The 20,121-nt window shown below is 42.7% G+C and overlaps 1 protein-coding gene across 4 annotated transcripts in view; it reads right to left on the bottom strand.

The window, feature by feature from the left end:
• Positions 1-3,590: 3,590 nt before the first annotated feature.
• The window catches only part of CCDC91 (coiled-coil domain containing 91), a 355,265-nt gene continuing 338,734 nt past the window's right edge, over positions 3,591-20,121 (bottom strand). For all 4 annotated transcript variants that reach the window (XM_075003166.1, XM_075003187.1, XM_075003174.1 and 1 more), the window contains one exon: positions 3,591-4,158. In XM_075003166.1, coding sequence (XP_074859267.1) covers positions 4,006-4,158 — 153 coding nt within the window. In that variant the 3' untranslated portion in view covers positions 3,591-4,005. The remainder of the gene's footprint in view (positions 4,159-20,121) is intronic.

Genomic DNA, 20,121 nt, shown 5'->3' on the forward strand with positions numbered 1-20,121 from the left:
TCTTCTATTTTGCATAGGTATGCATGGAAAAAGTGCCATTCTAGAACTGAACAGTAAGGTTACTACCCTTTTATTATTTCATATCACTCATTAAGATCTACCTTGGCTGCCTTACAGGTTGAACCTCTCTAGTCCAGCAACATCCATAATCCGGCATGATTTTAGTTAGCTGGGTGACCCTTTATCATGGGTTTCCCATGGTCCCATTAAGTTTATTTCCAGCCACCAATCCTGACTCTCAGTATCCTGTGCTGTTACTTAGCTATAATTTACCCCTAAATATCTTCTAAGAGCCCAGTAAGCAGTGGAAGTTCTGGTAATGCTGCTAAACAGTATGACCTCCCATGGTTCAGCAAATTCTCTCATCGGGCATCTGTCAGGTCCCGAAGGTGCTGGATTAGACAGTTTCAAATTGAACCTACAAGAATATATGCCATGAATAGTAAATTACATTGGAGGAAGTCAGAATAAATGTAAATTGTACACTTCCCCAAACTGTGTAACCACATCATGATGTTTATGCTGTTACCTTCATCCTATCTTATCTCCTATTATTTGTTATGCTCACTTACGTCTTGTTTTAAATTAGAATGTAAACTATTTGGGACTGGGACTATGTTTCTAAAGCCATGGGCCTCCAATCCTGATTGGCATCAATGTAAAGTTGACTGTACAAATAAATAATAATAATACATGTACAAATTTGTAGGGTAAAACCAGTATGTTAAGTGCACCCTGGAAAGAGCCTGTGCAGATCATAAGGACAGGTAAAATGCGCTGTAAGAAATGGAACTAAAAAAATAAGCAGCTGTACTTAGTATGATTATACTTTCCAAACTGTTAAGATGCAGCCCTGTGGAATCCAAGCTGGTGCTATCAAATACATGAATTACTGTGTGTGCCATGGCACCACTGGTAAGAAGTGCTTCCATCACTGATGCTATTGAGTCTTTCTGATGAATTATGTGAGGAAAAAAATCCCATGTTGTGAAGCTGTGTAACAAAAGTGGGCAGACAGTTAAAACTAAAATTCAATGAGCCAGTTTCATCTGCACAATTCTTTCTGATTATTTCCCCCAGCTAATCAGAATTATTTTGACCTGGTAACTCAGTATGAAAAGGATAGACAAATCTCAAGGAATCAGCATGGATGCTGGATTTTCACTGGAAGGTAGAGAACATGAACTAATGAAATCAGCATTTTTTTTCTTGAGAGATGAATAATTTTGGGTTTAAATATAAAATAAAGCACATAGAACAATTAAACAATTACATTTTTTCTAAGATGTCAGAAAATGCTTCCTTCTCCAGATTTGTAGGTTTATATGCCATAATTTTATTTACTGGAATAAGAAATCCCATTATATATGAAAAGGGTAGCATTTGCAGTTAGAGCTGTTGAAAGTTTCTGGGTGAATAGTTAATTCATCAAAAAATGAAGTTTTGGGTCAACCAAAACTTCTCATCAATTCAGCCAGTAGTTTCAGCTGAAAAACAAAAATGATTTTTTTTAAACTCAAAATATTTTGATTCAACATTTTCAACTAATTTCAGGGTAATGTTCGTCTTGAAATTCAGACATTCCAAGACCTGAAAGTACCATTATGATAATCTAGTCTGACCACCACTATAATACAACGCATAGCATGTCTCCAACTGAATTCCTTGAGTCTATCTTTCAGAAAAACATCCAAGGTTGATTTTAAAATTTTCAGTGATGGAGAATCTACCATGACCCTGGTAAGTATTTGCAAAAGTTTATTGCTTTCACTATTCAAAATGTACACCTAACTTCCAGCCTGAATTTATCCAGCTTCAACTTGTAGCCATTGATGTGAATCACACCTTTTTTTTTGCTAGTGAGAAAAACCCATTATTGAATATATATTCCCTATAAGGTACTTATAAGTAGCAATCAAGTCACCCCTTAACCTTCTTTTTGTTAAGTATATAGTGATAGACTCATGGACTTGAAAGGAATGTTCTTTTAATTCATTGATTATTCTTGTAGGTCTTCTGTAAACCCCCTACAGTTTACCAACATCCTTCTTCAATCACGGCAACCAGAACTGGACACAATATTCCTAGACCAGTAACACCAGTATTAAGTACAAAGATAAAATAAAATTTAGGTAGAGTTATTTAAAACAAAAATCAAAGATAAAAACACTCTAAAACTTAAGCAAAATTAAAAAAAAATAATCTGGGAACAAATAAAATATTTTGTTCAACTCTCAAACTATTGGATTTTTAAAACTTTGTTTCAGCAATAAAAAAATTTCCACAGCAGGTGAACAAAAAATAAAATTATTTTTCAATTTTTCATTTCAGTCACTAAAGAAAAAAATGTGTTATTTGCTCAGCTCTAATTAAAGTAAAACCAAATTAGGGTAATTAATTTCAATGGCAAAATACTTCTACTTACAACAAAAATTGCACCGAATATATGCCCGTGATTCGCCAGTGAGGCACAAACCTGTTGCATGAAACACCACTCATTTATTTACATTCATAATTATAAGCAACATTCCAAATTTTTTTTTACTTGATTCTGAAATTTAACAAACTAAGGACCCAGTTTACAATCAATATTACGCAGGCACAAGAATCCACCTTCATGCTTTATACAGCAGGGCCAGAACTTAAGGGCCTAATACAAAGCACACTGAAGTTTATAGGCAAATTTTCATTAACTTCACATAGGCTTTGAAACAGGCACTTTAAGGGCACCATCTTGCACTTCTTACTCATGTGGAGCTTCCATGAGAATTCTGTCTGAGTAAGAAGTGAAGCACTGGACCCTAATTATTTAAATATATCCCTTTCCTATGACTGAAGTCGATTACAGGAGTCCCAATTAATGAGAAAAGGTGATTTCTGGAATCACAGTATCTTTCAAGGACAGAAATGAGAACTATACACCACAAATTAGTTTTTACAATACAAGTGACTTCTAGACTTATGTATCAATGTAAAAAGATGTAGTGTTTGTGGCTTTTTAAACATTCCTCATCAGTTTTTAGAGACCAATCTTCTTAAACATTTTTTTAAATGTTCAGCAGCATTCTTATGGCTCAGTATTGACAGTGGGGATAAATAATAGATGGTAATAAATAAGATTCCAAGGCCCCCCAATGGAGCAACACACTTGACCATGCACTAGGGGCATACAGATAGACCTTTATGGCTACGTGTACACAAGCCCCCAACTTCGAAATGGCCACGCAAATGGCCATTTCGAAGTCTACTAATGAAGCGCTGAAATGCATATTCAGCGCTTCATTAGCAAGCGGGCAGCCGTGGCACTTCGAAATTGACGCGCCTCGCCGCCGTGCGGCTTGTCCCGACGGGGCTCCTTTTCGAAAGGACCCCACCTACTTTGAAGTCCCCTTATTCCCATCAGCTCATGGGGGGACTTCAAAGTAGGTGGGGTCCTTTCGAAAAGGAGCCCCGTCGGGACAAGCCGCGCGGCGGCGAGGCGCGTCAATTTCGAAGTGCCACGGCTGCCCGCTTGCTAATGAAGCGCTGAATATGCATTTCAGCGCTTCATTAGTAGACTTCGAAATGGCCATTTGCGTGGCCATTTCGAAGTTGGGGGCACGTGTAGACACGGCCTATATGTTCTTAAATGTTCTGCTGAATCAGGGGCCAAATTACAGTCTTTTTTCTGTATCAAAAATGCTAATAAATTATATGGGCACATGTTGACAATGCTTGTGAACAGTGATAACACCGTTAAGTTATCACCTCTTCATTTGCCTAAGATATCAATAATAGATCACCGAAGGCTAAAAAGATGACAATTTAATAGTTAGAATTTCTTCCAATGATTTTCTTATTTTTAATTTCTTATTTCAGTAATGGTTAAAAAAAATCAAATGACTTCACCTACAGTTTGTTTCTACTAAACATTGTTTCAGATCAGTCTTGACAAATGATACACTCCCATGTTTTAAAAAGACAGACATTTGTAATTTGCAGCATACAGATTTGTAGCATCATGAATCATACGTTTTCAATGTTGTTTAGATTGTCAGTGTCTTTCTTATGCTCTGAAATGACTGGTTCTTCCTTTAATAAAGTGCTTAACTGCTTCTGTGCGCATGAGAGGAACAGTTCCAAACTAGACAGGCTACGCTGGCGGACAACGTGATCGAGCTGTTGGAAAAACACACACACACACACACACACACATACAAAGAGAGAAAGAAATAAAGCAAAAAATGAATTAGCAAAGAAACTAGAAATAAATACCAAATTGTAAACAAAAGCATTTTGAAATTAAATACACTGAGTGTACATAGAATTTTGATATCACAATGAAATTTAATCACATGCCTATATATCAGATTTTTCTCCAGCTAAAATGAATAAATTACTATACAAGGTTATTCAACAGCTGTCAGTTTTTGATAAATAGTATTAAAATGTTCAGATTATTAAATACTTTGGGGAAATGTACACAAATGTAATACTGTAAATGGTAGATAGTTCATGTCAAGAATTACATAACCCTTTGCTGACTTGGTCTGAGTCAGGCTAGCCACAAGGTATACACAACAATATAACTAGAACTGGTCCTTTTTAACAGGACATCCCACCTTTGACAGATCTCCAACATAACACTTTGTTTCCTTTCTCCCTCACTGTTTGCAGTTTCTAACAAAAAAAAGATTATCAATGATGTATTCTCAGGAGTGACTACAGAGAATAATCTTCCCCCCGAGAACAATCTGAGTCCAGTCAAATTACATAACAGAAAATATTTTTATACCACTATCATATAATTTATGAATAAGGCTTAACACAATGGCTACATTTACACTATAGCAATCATTTGAAAGAAGTTTCTTCCAGAAGATCTCTTTTGAAAAACTTCTTTCAAAAAAGCACATCCACACCCAAAAAAAGCAGACCAAAAAGAAATCCTCTCTTTAACAGAGAGCATCCACACAGCCCCTGCTCTTTCAGAAGATATGGGTCAGGGATTAAAAAATCCAGTGCCATGAGGATTGCTCTTCTGAAAATAGGGCCAATGGAGCATCTACACATGCTTTCTTTTGAAAGAAGCCTTAGAAAGGTGCTCTTCTTGATCCAGGAGTGCAAGAGGGCTTCTGGATGAAGAGCTGAGTTCTTTTGATATCGGATTGAAAGAATGCGTTTTAGCCACGTATACACTAGCCATTATTTTCAAAAACCCAGGCCCTCTTTCGAAAAAGTACGCAGCACATCTATAGACGCCATACGCTCTTTTGGAAACGAAATCAACAGAACGTGCCCTGGCATTTGAAATCGCTTTTCCAAAGGTGAAATAGGAAAAGGCTGTCCTTTTGAAAGGCTCTTTTCAAAGAAGACGTATGTAGATGCTCCGCAACCCACTCTTTCAAAAGAGCAGGGTCTGCCATGGCGGCAATCAACTGGGAGGTGGACACATGCTGCCCAGTGCCTGAGGGGCTCTATGGTCTGTGTGTGAAGTAGCCCTTAAAGACCTCAAGGACTCAGAAACCCAACTGCAGGAAACCGAGACTGTGCAGGAAGCAGCCATCGCATGTGCTGCCTCGGCATGCCCCAGCAGGACCCCCAGCATTGCTTACAGAGACATGGCCAGAATGCAGGTAGGTCAGGAGCCCCAGGGCCCTGCCCCTGAGCATGACCAGGTCTTGCACAAGTCCACCCAAATGGGGAAAAAGCATGCCCCCTCCTGGATGGAGCATGAGCTCCAGGACCTGCTGGGCCTGTGGTAGGACAAGGAGGTACTCCAGGAGATGGGCATGAAGTGGAGCAATGCAGCTGCTTGCTCCCAGCTGGCCAAGGGCTTAAGTTCCTGTGACCACCCTGCCTGCACTCGTAAACCAAGTTACGAGCAAGGTCAAGGAGTTGCAGCAGGGGTACGTCTGGGGTCGGGACTCAGCCAGCTGGTCAGGGGCCACGCCCACTTCGTGCCCCTTCTACTGGGAGTTCTGGAGCCTCCTGGCCCCCACTCCAGGACACCACCTCCCCACCTGCCATCCTGGACATATTGGCCAAGGAGCCCCAGCCCAGGGATGCCGAAGAATTGAGACCATCGGTCAGCCTCACAACACCTGGGCCAGAGCCAGATCCAGGTGCTACCAGGGAGTGGTCCAGTGAGGAGGGGTACCTCATGATAGACCTCCCCTCCTACACCTCTAGCTAGACCTCAGCCAGCCAGGCACCCCCTGACCTCAGCAACCCTCAAATACATACCCCACAGGGCACACACCCCAAATCACAGTGTGGGGGCTCCATGCCCACCTGAGCCCCCCCCCCCCCGCAGATCCTAGCTGGCCACGGCCCATCTGGACTGAGGCTCGTGGGATGGCATCATGGCTGCCAGTGCCCTTTAGAACCTGCTCCCATGGACAGTGCTGCAGCCTGCCCCTGGGGTGGAAGGGGTGTGGGGAGCCAGACCGCACAAGAGGGTTCCCCAGGGGGGTGGGGATCCCCACTGTCACCATGAGCCTCCAGGGCTGGCCCACTGCCAGATGCAGGACAGGGACCTGTTACCCACGGGACAGGGGGCGTGAGCCATGGGTCAGGGGTTGGGACTCATGGCCTTTCCCTCTCTTCCTGCCTGTTTCTGCACCTGTGCCAGCTGAGGGTCGGGAGAGCCTTGCACCCTCCGCCATGCTGGACAGCTCCCTCGGAGACAAGGGATGATAATTGGCCTGTACCACCCCCAGCATCAGGACATCCCCACTCCTGGAGGTGCCAATGTCGGGCAGCGGAGGACCTCCACATCAACATCTCCATATGCCAGTAGGTGGAGGCTGTGGAGTGGTGCCTACACCTTGAGGAGGGTGAGGCCACCTGGTGCCAGGATGGCTGGGAAGAGCTTATGGGGACCCTCTGAGATGTGGCAGGTATGTTCCACGAGCTGCTGGTCTGGATGCCTCCTCCTGCTTCCCCTGCTGCAGCTCCACCTGCCAGCCCCCGAGGAGAGGCCCCTGCTGGGGATGATCACCCAGCTGTGGCTGACCCCCGCGTGCTCTGTGCTCATTGGAGGTGGCAGTGTGTGGGAGGTGGTGACGGCAGCGTGCAGGAGGTGGTGACGGGGTGTGCAGTGTGGAGGGGGGTGTGCAGTGGACCAGCTGTAGGTGGCCATGGTGGCACTCACTGGGGCCCTTGTGCAAAGACTTCACACAGGGCCTCTCAGACACAGACCCTGTCATGGTAGCCCTGGCAGCTGGGGCGGGAGCTGGCTGTGGGTAGCCTGTGCCAGACTCAGCTGCCCACCCCTGAATGAAGGCCTCTCCCTTGCTTTCTACAATGTTATGCAGAGTGCAGCAGACACCCACCATCTGGGGACAGTGCCACTGGCCCATGAGATGCCTGAAGGTGCACTCCACCATGTTATGGGTGTGGATGAGCTGGGTGTGGGGTGGCCCGTATGGGGCCACATGAGCCAGGGCTGGAGTGGATATATAGCTCCAGGCAGACCTCAGCCAGCCAGGCATCTCCCGACCTCAGCGGTGGATATGAGCCAGGGCTGGAGCAGCTATGCAGCTCCAGACAGACCTCAGCCAGCCAGGCATCCCCCTACCTTGGCGGTGGACCGTCAGGTACATACTTGACAGGACACACACCACGGGCCACAGGCCGGGGGTTCCATACCTGCCCGAGGGCCCCACACACCCCCAGAAGACCCTGACCAGGCACAGTCCAGCCAGGCTGTGGCTCTCGAGATGGCTTCATGGCTGCCAGTGCCCTCTAGAACACTTCAAGCACAGGGGCACCGTGGTGTCCCTGCGCAGGATCTCCCTCTGGGGGATGTATGACCCTGCCTCCAGCTGGCGGCACAGGCCTGAATTATGGAACATCCATGTGTCATGGGTACAGCCAGGCCAGCCCACATACATGTCCTGGAACTGGCCTCAGCTGTCCACCATGGCCTGCAGGACGATGGGGTGGTAGCCATTTCTGTTGATGCATTGTCCTCCTCTGGGCTCCAAGGTGTGGATGGGTATATGGGTCATGTTGAGGGCCCCAAAACAATTCGGGAACCTGAGAACCATGAAGCCTGCAATGGCCTTGTCCAGGTCCCCAGTGTGTATTACTCTCTGGAGGAGCATCATGTTGAGGGCACGCACCACCTGCAGGGGAGCGGGGAACATATGCACCCGTGAGGGTGTGCGGAGTGTTGAAGGCATGATCCTTGACCCCTGTCTTGGGCTTCTCCCACCCTGGTGGGTGTGTGGCCTGGGTTTCCTTACCTCCTTCATGACGGCCCCAACTGTGGCCTTGCCCACACCAAATTGGTGGCCCACAGAGCAGTAACTGTCTGGAGTGGCCAGTTTCCAGACAGCTTTCGTGACCCCCTTCTCCATGGGGAGGGCGTGTCACATCCAGGTGTTCTGATGTCTTAGTGCAGGGGACAGCCACTGGCACAGCTCCAGAAAGGTCTGTCCCCTCATCCAGAAATTCTGGAGCCACCAATCATCGTCCCACTCCCCCATGACCAGGCGCTCCCACCATTCGGAGCTGGTGGGGCAGCTCCAGAGCCAGCAGAGTCCCCAAACGTGCGTTGGCACCAGAGGAACCCGAGGTCTGGGGCATCCCCAGACATGCTGCGGGGGGGCATCCCCCAACAGGAGCTGCAGGGTGGCCACCACTGCTGTGGACTGAAGGGCGACCACAGTGCTGGCAGCGCCCAGCATGGTCTCCAGCTGCTGCTGCTCCATTGCTGTTCCTGTGGTCAATGTGTCTGTGGGGCTTGTGGCAGTTCTGCAGGCCTCATGCTGTTCAAGGAGAAGGTGTTGGGGAGGGGCCCTAAAAGGAGCAACTGGCTGCGGCCTTGGAAGGTGTTTCCTGGCCCTTTCTTCTGAAAGAGAGCATGGGTAAGTGTAGATATTCTCCTTCAAAAGAGTGGATGGGCCCTTTTGAAAGGACAGATAACCCTTCTGAAGGTGCAAATTGACAGCTGCAGCTCTGGACTGTGTGTAGATTCTCCCTTTCCAAAGGGCATCTTTCGATTACTTGTTTTCAAAAGATGCCCTTTTGAAAACATGCTCTAGTGTAGATGTAGCTTTTCTGTGTAGATGCTCTGCGTGTTCTTTCAAAAAAGGGTCAGATTTTCTGAAAGAACTTGCTAGTGTAGATGCAGCCAATCTGTAAAAAATGCTATGCAAGTTTATTGCACCCTGAATTAATTCTGAGGGAAACAGGAGTTACCAAAATATAACAAAATTATTCTGATATTTCAGCCTGGATTTGGTTTCAAAGTCACTTGCTTTCTTCCAGTGTTGCATAGTGGATAACTCCTTCCACTGCTCCTTCCTGACTTGAGAATACACTAATGGCAACATGTGTGTCCTTGATGTAGTATTGAAATCCCAAACCAGTGTAATGGGTAGAACTTGATTGCACCACAAAGACCCCTTGGGAACGTACTCCAGTATGCTGATCACACCACTGATACATGCCTTCTTGCCTTCTGGGGCTTCCCTCCACCTTGTGCTGCTCCCTCATCCAAGACACAGAGCTGTGGTTACCGCCATCTAGCAGAGCAATGCAGATATTCATTTACTTCAGCTCTGGGACGATGCAGTTCTAGGGCACTGCACCCAGGAAACCAACCCCAGAAGGGATCAAAACCCTAAATAAATCCATCCCTCTTCATGTAAAAGTTTTGCACAGAGAGGGCTCATCAAGTAAGTCCCCTTTATCAATGAAAGAGACATAGGCGCACTGGTGCCATCCCAGGTAATAATTACTTACGCAGAGGTTGATCATAAACCAAAGATTTTTATTAAGCATAAACAGCAGGATTTAAGTGGTTGTAAGTGGAAAAAACATATCAAAGTATGCTATTAAAATGAAATGAAAAGAAAATGTGTAGCTAATTCTGACCTCCTAAAGATACTTATGGTATGCAGATTCTTAATCAAAAGAGCTGTTCTCACGACAAGTAAAATCTTCAAACTAGATCTGTTCTTCTCTGGTTAGGACAGCCTTTCAACAGCCTTATATTGTTGTTTCCTTTTAAGGGTGGGTCAGACAGATTCCAAAGCAGGATGAAGATAAAAAACTGTTAGCTTCCCATTGATTAAGTATACTTCTTCACAGGTTGGGAAACCTTTGTTTTACAATCCCTCAGGCCCCTCTCACTGAAAAACACTAGATCAAAATGGCTAAAGCTACCAGGTGATATGGTCACTTGTCTTTCTAGCACCAACCACCTTCTAGACTTAATAGAACAAACAAGACTGTTTACAAGTTGTTAAATCGATCACCCAATCATTAGGATTGGGGCAACAATAATGACCCTTATTAGCATATTTAAAATGATAAACAGACATACACTCCATATTTCTAACTTCACATACAAGAAAGATAGACCCACAAAAAATAGAATATAGATCCAGTAGATTGTAACATTAAAATCGACAGCTTACATGAGGAATTTTGTCCTAAAAATCACTTAGTCATGCATATTTATATTCATAACCCATTTTCCATAAAGAATGGAGGGTCACTCACATGTAAAATCTAGGTTCTACTTCAGTCAATTGAAGCAAAACTTCCATGAAGCCAGGATTTCACTCCAAAATTTGAAAATAAGTTTATTAAGAGATTATATAAATCCAGAGATTGTACTTGCATCTTCATCACTATGACCCTTCTCCTCATCAATGGCAAGCTTCCAGATGCAGTAAAGATTGTCTATAGAATGAAGAGGAAGCTCTTCTATCTCAGGAGAATAAAGGCTAAAACCAAGACCTCCACCACTTTGATCATGGAACTCCAGTACACGGATAACAATATGGTGGTTGTGCTGTCTCCCAAAGCCATTGAGACCACCTTGAGTGCCTTCACTGAAGCACATGAGAATCTCGGTCTCACACTGAACATCAAAAAGAACAAGGTTCTTCACCAACCTTCACCAATGGGACAATCTCATGCACCTTCTGTTGAAGTCAATGGAGAACTTCTGGAAAATGTCGAACACTTTCCATACCTTGGAAATCATCTTTCTGCTGAAGTCAACATTGATGCTCAAATCCAGCATCATGTGAGCTGTGCAAGCTCTGCTTTTGTCCCCTTGAGACAAAGGGTCTTCAAGAACCGGGACATCCAACCCAAGACAAAGCTCCTTGTATATCATGCAGTGGATGTTCCAACGCTGTTATATGCATGTGAAACCTGGACAACATATAAGTGTCATTTGAAGGCATCTGAACAATATCATCAGTGCTGCCTCAGAAGAATCCTAAATATCTCTTGGGAGGATAGGTGCATGAATATTAGTGTCCTGGAAGAGTTGAACATGACCATCATTGAAGCCATTATCATTCATCAACAACTTTGTTAGACTGGCATGTTGTTCCGATGTCTGATCAGCACCTCCCAAAATAGATTGTTTTCCGAATTGGAGGAAGGACAGAGGAGTGTTGGGGGCCAGCGGACGCAATATAAGGACATGCTGAAAGCACACATGAAAAAGTGGAGCATCAGTGTAGACACTTGGGAGAACGGTAATCCGTGAGGCAGTGGCACAATTAGGTCCTGCCGCAGTGCAGATGAGGACAGGCAGAGAAGGAAAGATCATCAAAAGCAGCCCTGCACCCCTCCAACAGCTGCTAACTTCTGCCTCTGCTGTGATAAAATCTGGGGCTCCAGAATTGGGCTGATCAGCCATCAATGGACTCACAAATAGGAAGGTGACATGAAGAAGTCCTACTCATTATTGAGTGACTGCCAACGATTAAGTGATTGTATAAGGTAGAAGAGTGATACTTGTACTGATATGGTATTCAATGGATGTGCAAGAACAGTTCAAGCTAAAGGGGCAGAAAGGGGTGGAGAAACAGGTACTAACAGAAAGATGTAAAATAAAACACATACCACTGCATATATTCCCACTTAATATACAGCTTTATAATTCTATTTACAGAATCCACGTACATTATTTGGACTGTTTTTGTAAAATAATTTCTTTATCATTATTGCAAGTAGGTGAGGGACATTCCAGACAATATCCGAACTTCTGATCTGGGTTTGACAGTTAAAACCACTTGACCCAACAACAACAACAATGTATTTTTTAAAGATGTCTTCTCTTTAAGAAACATTTTTATATACATGTCAAAAGACAGCTGGACCCTCCAGCAATTGTTCATTGTTAATTGCGATTTGGAAATTAGTGTTTCCTAATAGGTAAAAGGGTTTAAATCAAGTAAGTCAATCAGTAAAACACAAAGACAATTGGCTAATTTTGAAATGATAAAATACAAACTTTAAATATGATAAAAAGTAAATAAATGTATAGCAACGAGTATTTTGACAAAGCTAATAATTTGCAGCCTCTGTCTCTTTACGGACTTCTTTGTGGCTCTTAATGCTATAATTGCAAAGTAAATTTTAAAAAAATGCTCCAGATTATGTTAGATAAATGGTGAATGTCCAAAAGCCTAAAAACCAAACTCATATCTAAATAGTGAATTGTATGATATCTCAAAATGTTGGATAACTTCCCCTAATGCTCTCCGGAGAGAGAGAAAGTTTGGGAGTGAAAATTCAGAAAGACAGTGGTACAAACCCACATGTAAAGTGTGAGGAAATGGCATATGTAAGAAGTTTGTGAACATCCTGCAGTAAACATGTATCATATTACAAATCATTGTGTGCATGCTGTTCTTAAAATAGAGGTTACAAAAATTATAGTTTGATGTTATTTATTAAGGACGGTCTCAAATTCACACGTACTGTAACTCTTGAATTATTGAGTTTTTTACCGAATTGGAAAAAATGGCTCTTATTGCTATTTTGCTTGCCGACCCCTGAGCTAGGAGATTGATTTTTGGAAAAGATAAACAAGGATGGTTCCATAACTGATCACCCAATTACCATTCCAGATGAAAAGCTTGTTCTAATGATACCAGAGTCTGAAAATTCCTACTGGTTTTGATAAAAATACAAGAGTTTTACAACTGAACATGACATATAAGTGGAACTGAAACAAGTGAAAATACTTTGAATTTCCTCAGTGATGTATTTTTGTTGGTCCACAAAACAAAAACAGTAAACTAAACATTTTTTATTCGCTCTGTGTCTCTTTAGTGCATATTGCTGGATTCTTCCCCAGTCAGGCTGTGGGAAACTCAACAGTTCATTTCACTAAGGGCAGGACCTGCTGTGATAAAGAAGGTGGGGTGTAGCCAGACAAACCCCCCTCCCTCCTCCTCCACCTTGGATACCTCGGAGCACAGTCTTTGATGCCTCAGAGCACAAATGTGCTAATTCATCACGACACTGGACAATGGAAGAAACAAGATAATGAGGGCAAGCAGGCCAGCTGGTAACTAGGGCCTCAGGCTGCCCTTGGCTGGTACTGATAATTGATATCCCTACACATTGTCCCAGGAGAGGAATCTCGCACCCATATGAAAAGAATGTCCTGTCTTAATGATTTAGTTACCTCTGTCTTACAAGTGTAAATTAAGTTTACAACTCCCTTGTAAGAACTGGCATCACAAAGGCGAACCAGTACAATTGGCATCGTTAGATAAGGAAGAGTGTATGTGACCCAAGGGGTATAAAGAAGGGTCCGGCAGCCCACTTTAACTGAGCTGCAATTGTCTAACCTGCTGGTCAGGATGGGCCTTTGCCTCCCGAGGTAAGTGGATGCCCTCCTCGTACTCTTCTTCACGAGGGACTGTGTGACAGACGCTGGCAATGCCGGAGTTGGACGATACAGGGGTGAGAATTATACCTGCTGTGTATTATTTTGCACATGTTTAATAGGTTAAGTGTCATCATTGTTGTTGTAACTAAAGTTAAGTTTAATAATTTAAATTACCTGTAAATTCACATACCTTACACGCTAAACTTTTCACTGTAATAAATCATTGTAACCACTATGCTAAGCCTGACTCCTCCAGTAATTGCCATAAGACATACACAACCAAGGAACCCTAGCCGGCTTTCAGCTAATTAACCCCTTAGGGTCGGTGGCGCTAGTGTGCTGGAAACTGGGCGTTGAGTTTGGCCGCCTGCCAAGGGGCAAACTCCTGGGGCATCTGTCAGCCACCCTGGCTGCCTGCTGCGAAGGGACAGCCTGTCCTAGCAGTTAAAGACTTGGATGTAAACTTCTGGGGCATCCATCAACCACCCTGGCTGCCCGCTGTGAAGGGACAGTCTGTCCTAGCAGTTAAAGACTTGGGCATAAAAGGGACTCCTTCTGGCACTAAGCACTATCCTGATTAGCCATTTCATCGGCTGACATAGGGCAAAGAGATAGTATTTGCCCCACAGTGTTACATTTGCCCAGGACATAAATGAATGACAAGGTAACTTGGTTTACAAAATACGTTTGGAATTTCTCAGTGTTATATCATTAGTGAACAAAATTAATAGAAGTCATTATCATGTAATTTTTTTTAAAGTAAGGAACAAATAATATAACAGCACAACAATGATTTCAACAAAATTTTGGCTATTGGGTAGCCATATTTCAATTGAATTTGTGCATAACAAACTTCTGGGGCTAGAGTGAGAAGTAGTGGTATAACCCTAATAAGACATAAATTATACCACTCAAGAGAAGGAGGTTATGGAATTCAGAAGAAATCTAACTTTGCACCACATCTGGCAAATTGTGATGCGTCAGTGAGTAAGCAAGGGTTTGAACTATAATCAGCTTTTTAACAGTCATACAGATTGCTCAGACAGCTGTAATACTAACAAAATACCAATATGAGGCCATGTGGCCCTGGCAGACCTTAAGTGGTTAGCATCTGCAAATGGCCATACTTTATGAAAATATATTACATGCACCACACATCTAGCATTCATGGATTTAATTATAGCTTTCAACAAAATCCTCAGCTCCTGTGGTATGTTTCAGAGTATGCATACAGACAGTTTGCTACCCATTAGTTGTCCTAACGCAATCACAAATGTTTGCATAAATGTTATAGTCTAATAGATAACAGCTTTTTAGTTTGAATATGTACTGCTACACCAGCCCAGTGGTACAGCTGCATGTGTCTTTGAGAAATGCCTTTATGCTTTAGTTATATTGGTGACTGAACTATGACTTACGTATAGGTTGTCGTGAACCTATCTGTCACTATTCTTTATATACTCTTGCAATAAAAATGAGACTCTTACTGAAATACTTGTTTTCAGAGTGTCATCTTTCATCAGCTCTCAATGTCTTTCATAGCCACACTGAAAACACTTCCCTCTTTCTCAGAAACAATGCTCTTCTCAATCTCTCTGCCAGTATCTTACATCAGACTCTATGTATTGCCTCTCTTTCTGCTGCATCATGCTTATCTCCAGCTGTCAGTGAATGTTTTTTTGCCCTCCTTATTGGTAGCACAGATGTTATGGCTCCACACATTGCTGATATGTACTAAGCTCATATTTTATAAAGGGTTTTCAAACAGATCAGGTTGAAGTGCATTTCAAAGATCTGTTGATACAGTTTGACAACTCCAGTGGCAGACAAGCCATTGTAGCTATGGTGGGTATGGGTTCCCAGACAAGAGCAACATAATCCCCAGGGGAGTAGAGCTTACTTGGGAGGCAGGGTGAACAATGGAGAAATATGAAGGGAGCAGCTCTCACAGCTCATACCTCTATGGAACTGGAGATGACTTTTGACAGTCTGTATATTTGGAAAGTCTTCCTTTCCCCCTCTTCTGAAGTCTCCCCTAAGCATTCAAGAAGATCATTTGCAGAGCACTCTGTATGGGGAAATGGATAGAAGTTTCCTGTGCCTTTTGTCTTCTCCCTTAGTTTCTCCACAGGAGGAATCAACATAGCTGCTCAGCTTACCCAAAATCATCTCGTATGGCTTACAAAGAACATTTGGGACCCATTTCCCTAGAAAAATCATTAGATCCTCATATTCTGCTCCTTCTGGTAGACAAATCAGTTGGCTAAACTTGGTATGGAAACCATGCTTAAAAGCTTTATCTTTACTACACATCGTAGAACGTACGCTTATAGCCTATCTTTCAAGGGCTATGGGAATAAGGGGAATTCGAAGTAGGCGGGGTCCTTTCGAAAAGACGCCCCGTCGGGATGAGCTGCGCGGCGGCGAGCCGTGTCAATTTTGAAGTGTCGTGGCCGCCCGCATGCTAATGAAGCACTGAATATGCATTTCAGCGCTTCATTAGTAAACTTTGAAATGGCCATTTGCGTGGCCATTTCAAAGTTTGGGGCTAGTGTAGACACGGCCAATAAGGTATGCAGCTAAAGTTATTTGCTCCCTTACCCGTTTCTCATCTTTCAGCCTGATTATGCAGATTCTATTTCATGGAAATCAAAGACCTCCAGATGTGTGAACTGTTAAAATAATGGTGTTACCTTTCTTATCCTAGGAAGCAATCTCAGACTGTGTATTTTAGGATGTATTTATTTAGCTAAATATTCATGTAAACACTTCCTGCATGGAGTGGTTTGGGTGCATCTGAACAAATGCTGAATTCTTTGGCGTTAGAGATAGAGGCCTTAGACTTTAAAAGTCTCATGTGAATCAGTCATACATTTGGGGATTTTTTTTATTCAGTTTTATTGTTTAGTCACTATTTTTTGTAAGAAAAATTTATTGTTTGTTAAAAGTTTTAAAGTTTGTGTAAAATCAGCAAAATAAGATATCAGAAACCCAGCAATCTCCTGTCTGCTCAGTTTGGGTGCGTCTACACTAGCTGGCTACTTTGAAGTAGCTGGAACAATGTTGAAATAGTACGCATTGCGTCTACACGTGTCATGAGCTATTTCGATGTTGAAATCGACGTTAGGTGGTGAGACGTTGAAATCACTATTCCTATCCAAAGATGGGAATAGTGCCCTACTTGGATGTTCAACGTCGAAGTAGGGTGTGTGTAGACGATCTGCGTCCCACTACGTCAAAATAGTGGGGTCCTCCATGGTGGCCATCAGCTGAGGGGTTGAGAGATGCTCTGTCCAGCCCCTGTGGGGCTCTATGGTCACCGTGTGCAGCAGACCTTAGCCCAAGGCTTCTGGCTGCTGCTGCAGATGGGGGTCCATGCTGCATGCATGGGGTCTGCAACCGGTTTTCGGCTCTGTGGATCTCGTGCTGTGCAGGCCGAGTGTGTCTGGGAGGGGCCCTTTAAGGGAGCGGCTTAAGGCTTTGCTGGCCCCTTATTTCGACGGGGAGCGCTTGTGTGTGTGGCTGCTCCACATTTCCGTGCGGGGTGGCTCCTTTCCATGTTCTCTATTGCTACTTCGACGTTGAACGTTCGTGGCACCAGCCCTGGAGGATGTGTAGATGATACGCTTCGAAGTAGCCTATTTTGATGTTCTTACGTCGAAATAGGCAACAGACGCAGTGTGCAAGTGTAGATGTAGCCTTTACATGTAAGCTTTGCCCTTCCATTAAACATTACATTTTTAAACTCTTTCATGCTACAGTAAATGACAAAGCCTTGTGTATAAACAGCTTCCTCTTATAACATGAGAAGCGTAATGAAATAATGCTGATTTTATAAATGAGATACATCTCAAATACATTCAAAAAGAGAATATTTCCTTTGATGTAGAAACAGGCCAGGAAAAAGCAGCTTTGTTATGAAATAGTATCTAGTCAGACAAATTTTAAAAAATAGTGTTAATGGCAACATCACTGCGCCTTTGTTAGCACCATATATGTGAAATGTGAAAATATGAAATTATATAATTTTGAATGCTGTTCTTCTAAATATTCTTCCATCTATATTTATAGAATATGTTTCTTTCATAGTATGATATTATTTAAATAAAAAATAAGTGGACATCTGGGAAATTCACAGATTGAATGTGACTCATATGCAAATATGATCAGTATGAAAAACACCTAGTTGGGCTTCAGCATTCACCCACCCAAGGAAGCCCAAATTCTAATTCCGCTGACCCCAAAAAACACATTAATTTGATGACCTGGAAAGACAACAGTGTAGACAAATTTTTCTATCCACTGCCACCATTGTTAATACTGAGGAACATCTTACCTTCTGCTTACAACTGAAAATTATTAGGCAATCCTCCACAATGATACTTTCTTTTAACAGAGTGCTATTAATTAGATTCTGTTTGTACAAAATCTATTTCACACTCTTTTACATTATAGTTCACAAACACCATTTTATTTTTACCAGTTTTTTTCCATTGAACATCTGGAACCATATGACAATCACCTAAGAGCCAAACTCTTCCCTTTAGCATGCATATATGGTACTCTTAGAATTTGTCTGTAACTGCTATAAGCCAGATCAACACTATATCCTGTATCATCAGGTGCCTGTTGAAACCAGAGTGTCCAAAACAAATCACAGCCCTTTAATTTTCCAAAATTAGCTCACCCCAGCAGAACATTCCAAAAATATTCAGATGGTGTTTTTTCCTTCTCTTTTAACCTTCACCCCAATACTGAAGTCCCAATATAATTCTACATCCTGCTGGCCAAAGATGACTGGATGGCACTCCCTGGGGGTCTATCTACATCACCCTTTGACTACACACACAAAGATTTGCTTTTGTGCAATGGGAGGCATGCCCAGAGGATGATACGTTGGCAGAAATCCTGACCCTGGAGCCAAGAGATTTACCAGGGAAATCAAAACTGAGGGCCATAGGTGGCAGTATATAATACTGCCAGTAAGTGATTGTTCTGGCTCCAGTTCCTGTTTTATTTTGTATTGATTCATCTTCCTATTTTGTATCACTTAAAATACATAATTTTAAACCAAACTCTAAAGTTGTTCTTAAAACAAAATTCTTCCTAATCTGCTTGTCATTCACTTCACATTTACCATAAAAACTGAATTTCCACATGGCTGATGCCCCAGGATGAAAACACTTTCTACTGCTTTTTATATAAATAAAAAAATATGGACACTTAATGCTGCAATCCTCCTCCCCACTTACTATAGTTCCTGACAGGAAATATCCTCCATTGCTTTGTCTTTGGAAGGCCTCTTTATAGCCGTGAATACACTAGCAAGTTCTTTCAGAAAATCAGGCCCTTTTTCGAAAGAGTACGCACAGCATTGACATGCATAATATTCTCTTTCGATCCAAAATTGAAAGAATGTAGCTCTTCTTCCAGAAGGTCTCTCCCACTCCTGGCTCAGGAAGAGCACCTCCTTTTGAAAACTACTTTTGGAAGAAAGAAGAATAAAAGCACATGTAGACACTCCATGGGCCCTTTTTTTGAAAGAGCAGTCCTCATGGCACCGGATTTTTTGATCCCTGGCCTGTTTTTCCAGAAGACCTGGGCTGTGTGGATACTCTGGGGGTCAGTATTTCAATTTGTTGTTTTGTGTATGGGCACGCTCTTGCGAAAGAAGATCTTCTGGAAGATCATCTTTAGAAAGATCACTGTAGTGTAGACGCAGTGTAGTGTAGTGTAGACGCAGCCTACCTGTTTAAGAATTTAAGAATGACTAAAGAACAGGAAGAACCAACTGATATAGCACATTCATATTGTGCATTACTGGTTTGTAGTAGATGATATATATCAATTGCAAAATAAAATTTTAAGCCTGAACCAAGGATTACAGGTGAATTTTTGCTCACAGTGGATGTCAATGGGGGCAGCATTACAACCTCCATAGTCAATAAATGAAAAGTTATGGTAGCATGTTTATCCTTAACTCCTAATAGAGGTTGATAAAAAAGTCTCCTTCTCCCGAGGGAGGTGGGAGACTAGTAGTAGTTACATCACACTAAGATGAAACATTGAAAATTTCAGTCCCCACAATGAATATTATGCAAATCTGAACATGAAAATGTTTTCCAACCTTAGCTAGACAAGCTGCCAGTGGAGGGGAACATGCATAGACTTCATTTACTATCTGCAGATGGCTTCTCACAAGCTTTTGAGTAGCATTCTTTGCCAACTTAATTCTGTTAAATCAAACATTGACTAACCAGAAACAATTACTTATAGATCGATGTTTCACACCAATATTGAGGGTTTTTTTTAGGAACTGGTCTCAGACAAGCACAACCATACTCAGAAGACAGGTTCCTGGGCTCATTGGACAATTAGTCTGATCCCTTATGGACATTCTTAAGCTTGCAGATTTTGATGTTTCTTTCTTCTTTAGAAGTACAAGTGATTATTTTCATTAGTAACAAGACATTTCAATA

Source organism: Carettochelys insculpta, chromosome 1, assembly GCF_033958435.1.
Source record: "Carettochelys insculpta isolate YL-2023 chromosome 1, ASM3395843v1, whole genome shotgun sequence".
NCBI lineage: Eukaryota > Metazoa > Chordata > Testudines > Carettochelyidae > Carettochelys > Carettochelys insculpta.